Source organism: Piliocolobus tephrosceles, chromosome 2 (assembly GCF_002776525.5).
Source record: "Piliocolobus tephrosceles isolate RC106 chromosome 2, ASM277652v3, whole genome shotgun sequence".
Taxonomy (NCBI): domain Eukaryota; kingdom Metazoa; phylum Chordata; class Mammalia; order Primates; family Cercopithecidae; genus Piliocolobus; species Piliocolobus tephrosceles.
Genome location: NC_045435.1, coordinates 87,729,832 through 87,740,854, shown reverse-complemented (window position 1 = coordinate 87,740,854; position 11,023 = coordinate 87,729,832). Strand labels below are relative to the sequence as shown.

The window sequence follows — 11,023 nt, the reverse complement described above, 5'->3', positions numbered from 1 at the left end:
CTGTCGCCCAGGCTGAAGTGCAATGGCGCAATCTCTGCTCACTGCAACCTCTGCCTCCTGGGTTCAAGCGATTCTCCTGTCTCAGCCTCCTGAGTAGCTGAGACTACAGGCATGCATCACCACACCCAGCAAGTTTTTTTTGTATTTTTAGTAGAGATGGGGTTTCTCCATGTTGGCCAGGATGGTCTCAATCTCTTGACATCACGATCCACCCACCTCAGCCTCCCAAAGTGCTGGGATTACAGGCGTGAGCCACCGTGCCTGGCCTTTATTTATTTATTTATTTATTTATTTATTTATGAGATGGAGTCTTCCTCTTGTCGCCCAGGATGGAGTGCAATGGCACAATCTCAGCTCACTGCAACCTCCACCTCCCGGGTTCAAGCAGTTCTCCTGCCTCAGCCTCCCGAGTAGCTGGGATTATAGGCGCCCGCCACCATGCTCAGTTAATTTTTGTATTTTCAGTAGAGATGGGGTTTTACCATGTCTCGAACTCCTGACCTCCGGATCTGCCTGCCTTAGCCTACCAAAGTGCTGGGATTACAGGCGTGAGCCACTGCGCCTGGCCATTTTTTTTGTTTGGTTTTTTTGCTTGCTTGTTTGCTTTTTTTTTGAGACACAGTCTTACTCTGTTGCCCAGGCTGGAGTGCAGTGATGTGATCTCAGCTCACTGCAACCTCCATCTCCCGGGTTCAAGTGATTCTCGTGTCTCAATTTCCCAAGTAGCTGGGATTGTAGGTGCGTGCCACGACACCCGGCTTATTTTTGTATTTTTAGTACAGACGGGGTTTCACCATATTAGCCAGGCTGGTCTTGAACTCCTGACCTCAGGTGATCCACCCACCTCAGCTTCACCAAAGTGCTGGGATTACCGGCGTGAGCCACCACGCCTAGCCAAGAAAGACCCATATTTTTTGTTTGTTTGTTTTCTTTTTTGAGATGGAGTCTCGCTCTGTCGCTCAGGCTGGAGTGCAGTGGCACTCTCTCTGCTCACTGCAATCTTCGCTTCCCGGGTTCAAGTGATTCTCCTGCCTCAGCCTCCCGAGTAGCTAGGACTACAGGTGCACGCCACCACACCTGGCTAATTTTTGTATTTTTAGTACAGATGGGGTTTCACCATTTTGGCCAGGCTGGTCTTGAACTCCTGACCTCAGGCAATCCACCTGCCTCAGCCTCCCAAAATGCTGGGATTATAGGCGTGAACCACCACTCCTGGCCACCAGACCCCTATTAACTTCAGTAGGGATGGCACCAGGTTCGAAAGGCCAAAAGAGATCCAGAGCCAGCAAACAAGACTTAGGGCTGATTGAGGGGAATTTACCTACAGAGCAGTCCAGTGGTGGTGGGCTAGATAGGAGAACTGCTCCACCTGCAGAAAGTATGGAGTATATATAGCATTTTCACTTAACACCCTCCTGCTAACAACTTTGATTTAACCCAAAACAAAGGGGCTCAATCCCCTGTACATCCACAGGACAGAATGGGGACTCAGATATTCCTCATGGGTAAGTAATGAATCTCCAGCTTGTCCTCGCTGGGAACGCCCAACACATTCAGGTGCATCTGCCATACAGGGTCATTCTCAGAGTATGCGTAAGTTATTGCTGTCAGGTGCAGCTACCATACACAGGTGCGTCTGCCATATAGCCACCTATAGCTGCTCCTCATGGGTCTCCATAGACTAGTCTCAGAGCAAGGATGGACAGCCAGCCTCCAGTTTCAACCTGGCACTCTCCCCCAGTACTTGGTCCCCAGAGCAGGGATCCATCTCTCTTACTTCTGGCCAACCCTTCAGTAACAAGTAGAGCCCCCAGGGCCTTCATGAATGCCCAGCTGAGCTGGCTAAAGAAAAGGGCACTGTAACAGGAGGGAACACCAGGAGCCTGAACCCTGCATCTTCTACCCTTATCCTGCATTTATCCTGCCTGCATTCAAGCCCGTCCAGCTGCACCACTGGAGGCTACCATGGCAACTAAACCCAGAGGCAGCCAGTAACTGAGATACAGCTGCCAAGAGCAAATGACGGTGGAAAAGGCCAACAGCAGAGACCCTTAGAAGCAAGAGAAGTACACAGGAGGGGGCCCCAGAACCCTGAGGGTGCTACACTCAAATCTAATCCTACTCACAATTCAGCAGGCAGTCAATATCTTGCACAAACTGCCATATCACCAACCACAGGCACAGATATGGACACAATGGGGCCAATTCGCAGAGTTATTTACAACTATGGATGCAGAGCAGCACAGGTGGGACACATGTTGTTTAGCGCAAAAACAACGGGTCTTGGTGAAATGAAAATGGGTCGGGTACCATTGCTGTTTCCAATGAAACAATGAATTTTGTGTGCTCTTAATAGGTTTATTATTCAAACATTTCTCTCTGTCTCTCCAAGATGAAGGGAGGGGCCTAAACTTCCCTGAACTCCTCTGAAGGCCTGCTCTTGGCTCAGATCCTCCAGCTTAAATACCTTATTCCCTCTGCATACTTGTGGGACTCAGGTCCAGCAGGAAAACCTCCCTCTTATTTGATCAAGGGACCACTTTTCTAAGCCATTCCAGTCCCCCACCCATTTCCTGGGATCTGCTGGTCACCTGACCACCTCTACATGCCAGGCCCTCCCGGATTTGGTACTCCCAGCTCACTTAGTTCCTACCAGCAACAGTTTCTATGTTGCCTTAGAAGTGTTCATGAGCCGCTAGTTGGCAAAAGAGATTGAGGAAGTGAGCTACGTTTTCTCTGCCCTCACCCAGGCTGTCTTTCAGCCTCTACTGTGGCTCCTCCAGTGAAGCCACTGCCTTTTGTACAGGAAATCTAATCTGTCTTAAGTGCCCATGCTCCAGGAAGCAGTTAGTTCCCAGGCCACATTTGTGTACCTGTGAGCCATCCCCATGCCTGAGACACTATGTCCTGAGAAAGCGTCAGTTTCTGCAGTAGAGCCAGGGTCTGCATCTGGGACACCTCAGGGCAAGGACAGAACCTAGAAAGCACAATGAAACTGGCTAGAAAATCACAGGTCTGCATGCTTACCATAGCAGAGAAAGCAGAAAAGGAACCCCTCAGGGACACCTGGCCCTGGGGCTTTCCCAGTGCCTGTCAGGACTCTTTGCCACCGCTGATCTGACTCCCAGGCCAGGTACCTAACCTTGGACCAGGTGGTACAGACAGGTCTCCTGGAGCCTGGATCAAGCAGCCTCAGGACAGCCTCTGATAGCATCACAAGTCTTTCTTCTCGAGACCCAGACAATCCCCACTTTATTATCAGTTTGCCAATGACCTTTGCAGATCAGTTTACTCTGTCTGAGCCTTGGCTTCCACATCTGAAAGTGGGAGTCAAAATCCCTACCCAGAGGCTGAGTGCAGTGGCTCATGCCTGTAATCACAGCACTTTGGGAGGATAAGGCAGGCAAATCACCTGAGGTCAGGAGTTTGAGACCAGCTTGGCCAACATGGTAAAACCCCATCTCTACCAAAAAATACAAAAATTAAGGCCAGGTGTAGTGGCTCACACCGTAATCCCAACACTTTGAGAGGCTGAAGTGGGTAGGTCACTTGAGGTCAGGAGTTCAGGACCAGCCTGGCCAAAATGGCAAAACCCTGTCTCTACTAAAAATACAAAAATTAGCTGGGCGTGGTGGTGTGCACCTGTAATCCCAGCTACTCAGGAGGCTGAGGCAGGAGAATCACTTGAACCCGGGAGGCAAAGTTTGCAGTGAGCCAAGATCGTGCCACTGCACTCCGGCCTGGGCAAAAGAGGGAGACTCCATCTAAAAAAAAAAAAAAAAAACCCTACCCATTAAACATTGAGTTACAAGGGGATAAAGAAATAAGAGAATACGTTTATAAGTAGGTTAGAAAAGATGTAGGGGGTTCCAGCCTCAAAAGACCGTAAGGCGGCCAGGCACAGTGGCTCACGCCGGTAATCCCAGCACTTTGGGAGGCTGAGGTGGGTGGATCACAAGGTCAGGAAATCGAAGCCAGGGAAACCATCCTGGCTGACACGGTGAAACCCTGTTTCTACTGAAAATACAAAAATTAGCCAGACGTGGTCGCGGGCACCTGTAGTCCCACCTACTCGGGAGGCTGAGGCAGGAGAATCGCTTGAACCCGAGAGGTGGAGGTTGCCGTGAGCTGAGATCGTGCCACTGCCTCCAGTCTGGGTGACACAGCGACACTCTGTCTCAAAAAAAAAACAAAAAAAAGGCTGTAGGGAAACAACTGTGGGGTAGAGATAGTATGACTTTATAGCTGAAATGGTGCTACTGTGCTTTTAACAATTACTGTTGCAACAACCTGTGCTCCCTCCCTCACCTTTGGCCCAGTTACATGCCTCTTGGTGCCTGGGTGAGGCTTTTATCACCAGTTGGTTGTTTAAAAAAATCACTGTCTGGCTCCCAGTTGTGACTGTCTGTGAAAGACAAATTGCTAGGGAGGGCCCCAATTTTCTCCCGCTCCTTACCCTGTCAGGAAGAGAAGAGATATATCAGGAACAGGTGGCATTTCAAAGTGCATCATAAAAAGGAAGCACCAGCCAGGAGGGAGTTACTCAACATCTGCTCTGCTCCCTTCACAAATATGCCTCCAGGGGCTTCCCTATTTGACTTAACATCTATTGAACACCCAAAGGAGTAAAATAATCTACCATCACTAATATCAAAGAACCAAAATACTCCATTTTAAAATGGAAAATTTTTCCAAGGGCAAATTATCCAGAGGCACAGACTGTAAAAGTGATCCTAAGCCATGGGAATGGCTGGCATTTGGCTGAAATGCAAATACACTTACAGGGGCTTCTAGGCAAAAGCTGAGGTTTTTGAATAGTCTCAGTCGGTGCAGTGGCTCACATCTGTAATGCTAGCACTTTGGGAGGCTGAGGCGGGTGGATCACTTGAAGTCAGGAGTTCGAGACCAGCCTGGCCAACATGAGGCAACCCCATCTCTACTAAAAATACAAAAATTAGCTGGGTGTGGTGGCAGGTTCCTGTAGACCCAGCTACTTGGGAGGGTGAGGTAGGAGAATCTTTTGAACCCGGGAGGTAGAAGTTGCAGTGAGCCGAGATCATGCCACTGCACTCCAGCCTGGGTGACAGAGTGAGACCCTATCTCAAAAAAAAAAAAATTCAAATTTAGAACAGTCTCAGGACTGGGTGATATCAAGAAGAGCTTCAGGCTGAGCACAGTGGTGCATACCTGTAATCCTAAAACTTTGGGAGGCTGAGACGGGAGCCCAAGAGTTCAAGACCAGCCTGGGCAACACAGGGAGACTCCATCTCTACAAAAAATAAATTTAAAAAATTAGCTGGGCATAGCAACACAAGCCTGTGGTCCCAGCTACTCAGGAGGCTGAGGTGGGAAAATTACTTGGGCCCAGGAGGTCAAGGCTGCAGTGAGCCATGATCATGCCACTGCACTCCAGCCTAGGTAACAGAGTGAACCCTGTCTCAAAAAATTTTTTTCTAATAAAATAAGATTTAAAAAGAAGAGTTTCAGGAGACACATATATGGCCATCTTCAAATCAATGAGATATTAAACAAAGACATCCTCCAGGGTTAGAAGAAGCAGGCTTAACATTTAATTAACCTTGCCAGACAGAGGATATACAATTTTCATCTTTAAAAACTGTTCAGCCTGGGCAACATAGTGAGACTTCATCTCTACAAAATTTTTTTTAATAGCCAGGCACAGCAGTACACTACAGGTATACTGTACAGGTGTACTGCAACCTGTAGTTCCACCTTCTTGGGAGGCAGAGGTGTGAGGATCATTTGAGCCCAGCAGTGCGCTCTGATCTCACCACTGCACTCTAGCCTGGCCAACAAAGTGAGACCCTGTCTCTAAAAAATTTAATTAATAAAAAGTAAATTAATTTTTTTTTGAAATGGAATCTCGCTCTGACACCCAGGATGGAGTGCAGTAGGGTGATCTTGGCTCACTGCAACCTCTGCCTCCCGGGTTCAAGTGATTCTCCTATCTCAGCCTCCCAAGTACCTGGGACTACAGGCATGCCCCAACATGCCCAGCTAATTTTTGTATTTTGAGTAGAGATGGGGCTTCACCATGTTGGTCACGCTGGTCTTGAACTCCTCACCTCAAGTGATCCACCCGCCTCGGTCTCCTAAAGTACTAGGATTATAGGCGTGAGCCACTGTGCCCAGCCAAAAATGTTATTTTCTACTCGGCCATAATTCCTATCTGGTCATTTAGAAATATATTCCAAGCTATAAAGCCTCCTCCTTTAAAGTCCCAAGTCTTTAGCTTCCTGCTGGGTTGATCACAGCCCCAACTCCCAGATAGGGGTGTGTCCCTGCCCTTCTTACCAGGTCTTACTCTATTGCCCAGGCTGGAGTGCAGTGATGCACACTCGGCTCACTGTGGCCTCAACTTCCTGGGCTCAAGCGATCCTCCTACCTTAGCATCCAGAGTAGCTGGGACTACAGGCACACACCACGTCTGCCTAATTTTTTAATTTTTAACAAATTTTGTGTAGAGATAAGAGTCTTACTATATTGCCCAGGCTGGTCTTGAACTCCTGGACTCAAGTGATCCTCCTTCCTTGGCTTCCCAAAGTGTTGGGATTACAAGTGTTGCATGATCCACTATGCCCAGCTTTTTTTTTTTTTTTTAACAGTTCAAAACTAGAGACAGAGAGAGTAATGGTTCTAAAGCCAAAGTCCAAGAGTCTCTATGCAGCTGCAGTGAGACAGGAAGTGCCAGTGGAACTGTAACTGTGACCACCAGATGGGACAATGCCAGAAAAGCCCAGCTCCAGTAGCTTCAGCAAGCTCTCCCCTCCACCAGAAAGTAATAGCCTAGCTTATGACTCTCCAACTCCCTCACCTTTTCTGGACGCACCTGGATAGCATCATCTGCCTGATTAGTAAAGTTAAGCTAGCTACCTCAGATAGCACAGCAACTCCAAAGCCCACATGAAAACCCGAAATTGCTTTTGTCCTTTTAGAACACTGACTCTCCATCTGTTAGCTCAGACACCCATGGGGCTCAGGGAAGAGGGGAATAAATGAAAGAATGGGTTGCAGGCTGGGCCTTGGGAGGGCCTGTGTGCCAGGCTTGCACTGAGGCCTGTGTGAACAATTACCAGTCAAGTCACACCACCCCACACACCCTCCCTAGAGCAGCTGGGGCTAGGGCAGTCAGAGAAGGTAGAACCAGCCAAAACTTCCTCTTCCACCTCCTCCTGCTGGATCCCCAGCCTAAGGTTCCCAGGGAAGAATACTGGATCCCTGGAAGCCTCCACCAAGGCCACAGGCTGCCTACTGAAATGTCCCAGAATCAAAAGAAGAAAATATAACACAATGCAAAAATTAGAAACAATGTTTATTGTTTATTGTTAAAATAGGGAGCGCTCATGAGAAAAGAGCATGTAAAAAGGACCTTCTTACATCCTGGGCTTTTTCACTTATCCCAGCAGACTAGGACTGTCCTCACTGTGTAGGAGGGAAAGTTCTCCACCTGCTCCCAGAAAATCAGGCTCCTCTAGTTTTACTTTTGATTACTTGCATGCATTTAAAAAAAAAAAATCAAAATCCAACGATTAACAGTCTACCTTCTCCTAGGCATATATACCTAGTCCACTTGGACACAGGCGTGGGCCTCAAGTCCAGATCCACAGGTACAGCCCAGGATTAGATGGCACCCTGGAAATCAAATGGGTATTCCTGGCTAGGGACTGAAGAAGATCTCAGCTGCTGGTGATCTGGTTGAAAATCTGCACAGTGCCTCCAGTGAGAACCTGAGATTCTCTCTTTAATGAGGAATACTTTGGGTGTGGTAGGACCAGCAGTCAACTGGTAGGCAGCATTCTTGCCACAGGTAGTATCTGGTCTAGAAGCTACTTGTTCCATTTCCAAATCCTTTTAAGATCCCTTAAATTGACGAGAATGAATTCAAGTTTCAAAGTGACACAAAGTTATACAAGGTACAGGATGTCATTAAGGTAACGGTCTCACCAAGTCCATGCACAGGGCTCTGATCCCACCATTCCCCTCCCCTTGCCCTCCAAGACTGCTTAGTTCTGTTCACTACTTCTTCTCCTCAGCGACAGCTTCCAGCATCTAGCAGCCTTGAGCAGCCTTCAGCCTCACAAGTTGGGGGTGGCCCAATTAAGGAACTTCATGGCAACTTCAAAGCCAAGGAAACAGGCCTGAGAAGGGGTTGGGAAGAAGAAAAAAGCCAGCAGGAATAACTATTCATAGACTATTCAAAGCTCTATGCTTTGCTGGCCCTGTCAGGACCAGAGCCCCTCCCTAACCCCACACCCACTCCACATCAAGGATGCAAACACTGCTCTCTCATTCCTAAGAGGAGAAGAAAATTTATATCCCACAACTGCCCACTTCTTTTTTTTTTTTTGAGATGGAGTTTTGCTCATCACCCAGGTTGGAATGCAATGGTACGATCTCGGCTCACTGCAATCTCTGCCTCCTCTGTTCAAGCAATTCTGCTGCCTCAGCCTCCTGAGTAACTGGGATTACAGGCACCTGCCACCACGCCCAGCTAATTTTTGTATTTTTAGTAGAGATGGGGTTTCCCTGTGTTGGCCAGGCTGGTCTCAAACTCCTGACCTCAGATGATCCACCTGCCTCAGCCTCCCAAAGTGCTGGGATTATAGGCACTAGCCACCATGCCTGGCCTCACAACTGCCCACTTCTAATGGCCAGGTCAGGAAATCAAAGCCCCTCACCTCAGAGATCCCCAAAGGCAAGTCCTCCTGACAGCTTCAGGGAAGGGAGCAAACTGAGACCCCAGTCCTATCCCAGGAACAAGCAAAAGTCAGACCACATGCACCCTGCTCTAAGCCCCAAAGGGAAAGCACAGCCCTGCCAGCTACTCACCGCATTGGCTGGGAAGGCTCGGATCATCACTGCATTGAACCCTTTGTATAAGGATGTGACTCCTTCATCCCGGATCAGCTCCCTCAGCACATCTCTGAAACCATTAGGATATTTCCCAGGAGGTGCTGTGGGGCAGAACCCAATTTTTAAGGCTTCAGGAAGGAGAAACTAGTAAAGTCTTCCTGAAGGGTCAGGACTAGCACAGGGAAAGGACATCTTGCAGGTCATCTGGGACCAGTCCATAGAAAACAGTTCACCTTGGGACAAATACACAAATGCCTGAATTACTTGTGCCAAGGGAGTAGAAAAGAGGGAAGAAGAATGAAACAGCCCTTCTGTTCATGTCGGGGAGGAAGAGTAGACTTGACTTCTTATCACACTTACCTTGTGTTTAGGCTGTCATGAAAATGAGTCTAGGGTTCCTAGAATGCAAATGACTGTGAGGGAGAATGTTGGTCAGGCAGATGCTGGGTACTGCCATGGAGAGTGAGTATCCCTAGGGCCCTATGAGCTTTGTACCCCAGGATTAGCCAGTGCTGGGGACCCACTCTGCCCCTGTCCACCCCACTACCTTCCACTCACCAGTCTGGAATCGAGACTTGAGCACATCTGGGGGGATTGCCACAGCCCAGTTGAAGATCCCTGCAATGCCCCCAGCCACCAAGATCCGAGGGGCACTGAGCTCACTGACCCTGTATAACACCAACAACAGCCCCAGTTAGACAAAGGCTGTGAGAGTGGCATTCAGACTATCCTGCCTGTGGCAGACAGGGCAGTTACAGAGAAGCAGAAACTGGATGGAAGAAGGAGGTATAAGGCCAGTGCTGCTGGCACCCCTTGAAGGAGGTTTCATGCGCCTGTTTCAAATATTTGCTCCAGTGGCTGAGGCACAGAGTAAGAAGAGCTAGCTGGACCTCAGCAGCCACAAGAGGAAAGCAGATATGGAGCCAGGAACAACAACTACTACTTTCAGATTCACACACAGGAGAGAGCAACACACACATGACCAGGGAAAGTAGCTTCCAAGTTCTATTTTCCTCACCTCTTTCCCTCTGGAGTGAAGATATTTTTCAGCCATTCGTATGTCATGAAATACATTCCACTAGCTGGGACATCTGTTAGTGGCAAGAAAGAGGTGAATTAAAGTACATAAACTCTTCACCAGGCATGGTGGCTCACACCTGTAATCTCAGCAATTTAGGAGGTTGAGGGAGGGGGATTGCTTGAGGCCAGGAGGTCCGCACCTGGCCTGAATTATTAGTAAAATTTTTTTTAATTGGGTGATTTGGTTCAATTTATTTGCTTTCTAAACATTAGCCTACAGCAGTAATTTATGTAGACTAAAAAAGCATTAAAAAGAAAAAAAAATGCCAGGCATGGTAGCTCATGCCTGTAATCCCAGCACTTTGGGAGGCCGAGGCGGGTACATCACCTGAGGCCAGGAATTTGAGACCAGTCTGGCCAATATGGCGAAAGCCTTGTCTCTACTAAAAATATAAAAATGGGCCGGGCACAGTGGCTCATGCCTTTAATCCCAGCACTTTGGGAGGCCAAGGCGGGCGGATCACGGCCTGTCCGACATGGTGAAACCCCCATCTCTACTAAAAATACAAAAACTAGCCAGGCGTGGTGGCGGGCACCTGTAATCCCAGCTACTCAGGAAGCTGAGGCAAGAGAATCGCTTGAACCCGGGAGATGGAGGTTTCAGTGAGCTGAAATTGTGCCACTGCACTCCAGCCTGGGTGACAGAGTGAGACTCCATCTCAAAAATAAATAAATAAATACAAAAATGGCTGGGCGTGGTCGCTCACATCTGTAATCCCAGCACTTTGAGAGGCCGAGGTGGGCGGATCACGAGGTCAAGAGATTGACACCATCCTGGCCAACATGGTGAAACCACATATCTACCAAAAATTAGCCAGGCATGGTGGCATGTGCCTGTAATCCCAGCTATTCAGGAGACTGAGGCAGGAGAATCACTTGAACCCGGGAGGTGGAGGTTGCAGTAAGCCGAGATCGAGCCACTGCACTCCAGCCTGGTGACAGAGCAAGACTCCATCTCAAAAAATAATAATAATAATACAAAAAATACAAAAATTAGCCAGGCCTGGTGGCACATGCCTGTAATCCCAGCTACTCAGGAGGCTGAGGCACAGGAATCACTTGAACCCAG

The 11,023-nt window shown here is 48.5% G+C and overlaps 1 protein-coding gene across 2 annotated transcripts in view; it reads right to left on the bottom strand.

Annotated features, from left to right (window-relative positions):
• Positions 1–7,315: 7,315 nt before the first annotated feature.
• The window catches only part of SLC25A20 (solute carrier family 25 member 20), a 41,361-nt gene continuing 37,653 nt past the window's right edge, over positions 7,316–11,023 (bottom strand). For both annotated transcript variants that reach the window (XM_023231612.2, XM_023231613.3), the window contains 4 exons: positions 9,893–9,965; positions 9,433–9,542; positions 8,851–8,975; positions 7,316–8,159 (listed from right to left, as the gene is read on the bottom strand). In XM_023231612.2, the coding sequence (XP_023087380.1) occupies positions 8,097–8,159; positions 8,851–8,975; positions 9,433–9,542; positions 9,893–9,965 (371 nt within the window). In that variant the 3' untranslated portion in view covers positions 7,316–8,096. The remainder of the gene's footprint in view (positions 8,160–8,850; positions 8,976–9,432; positions 9,543–9,892; positions 9,966–11,023) is intronic.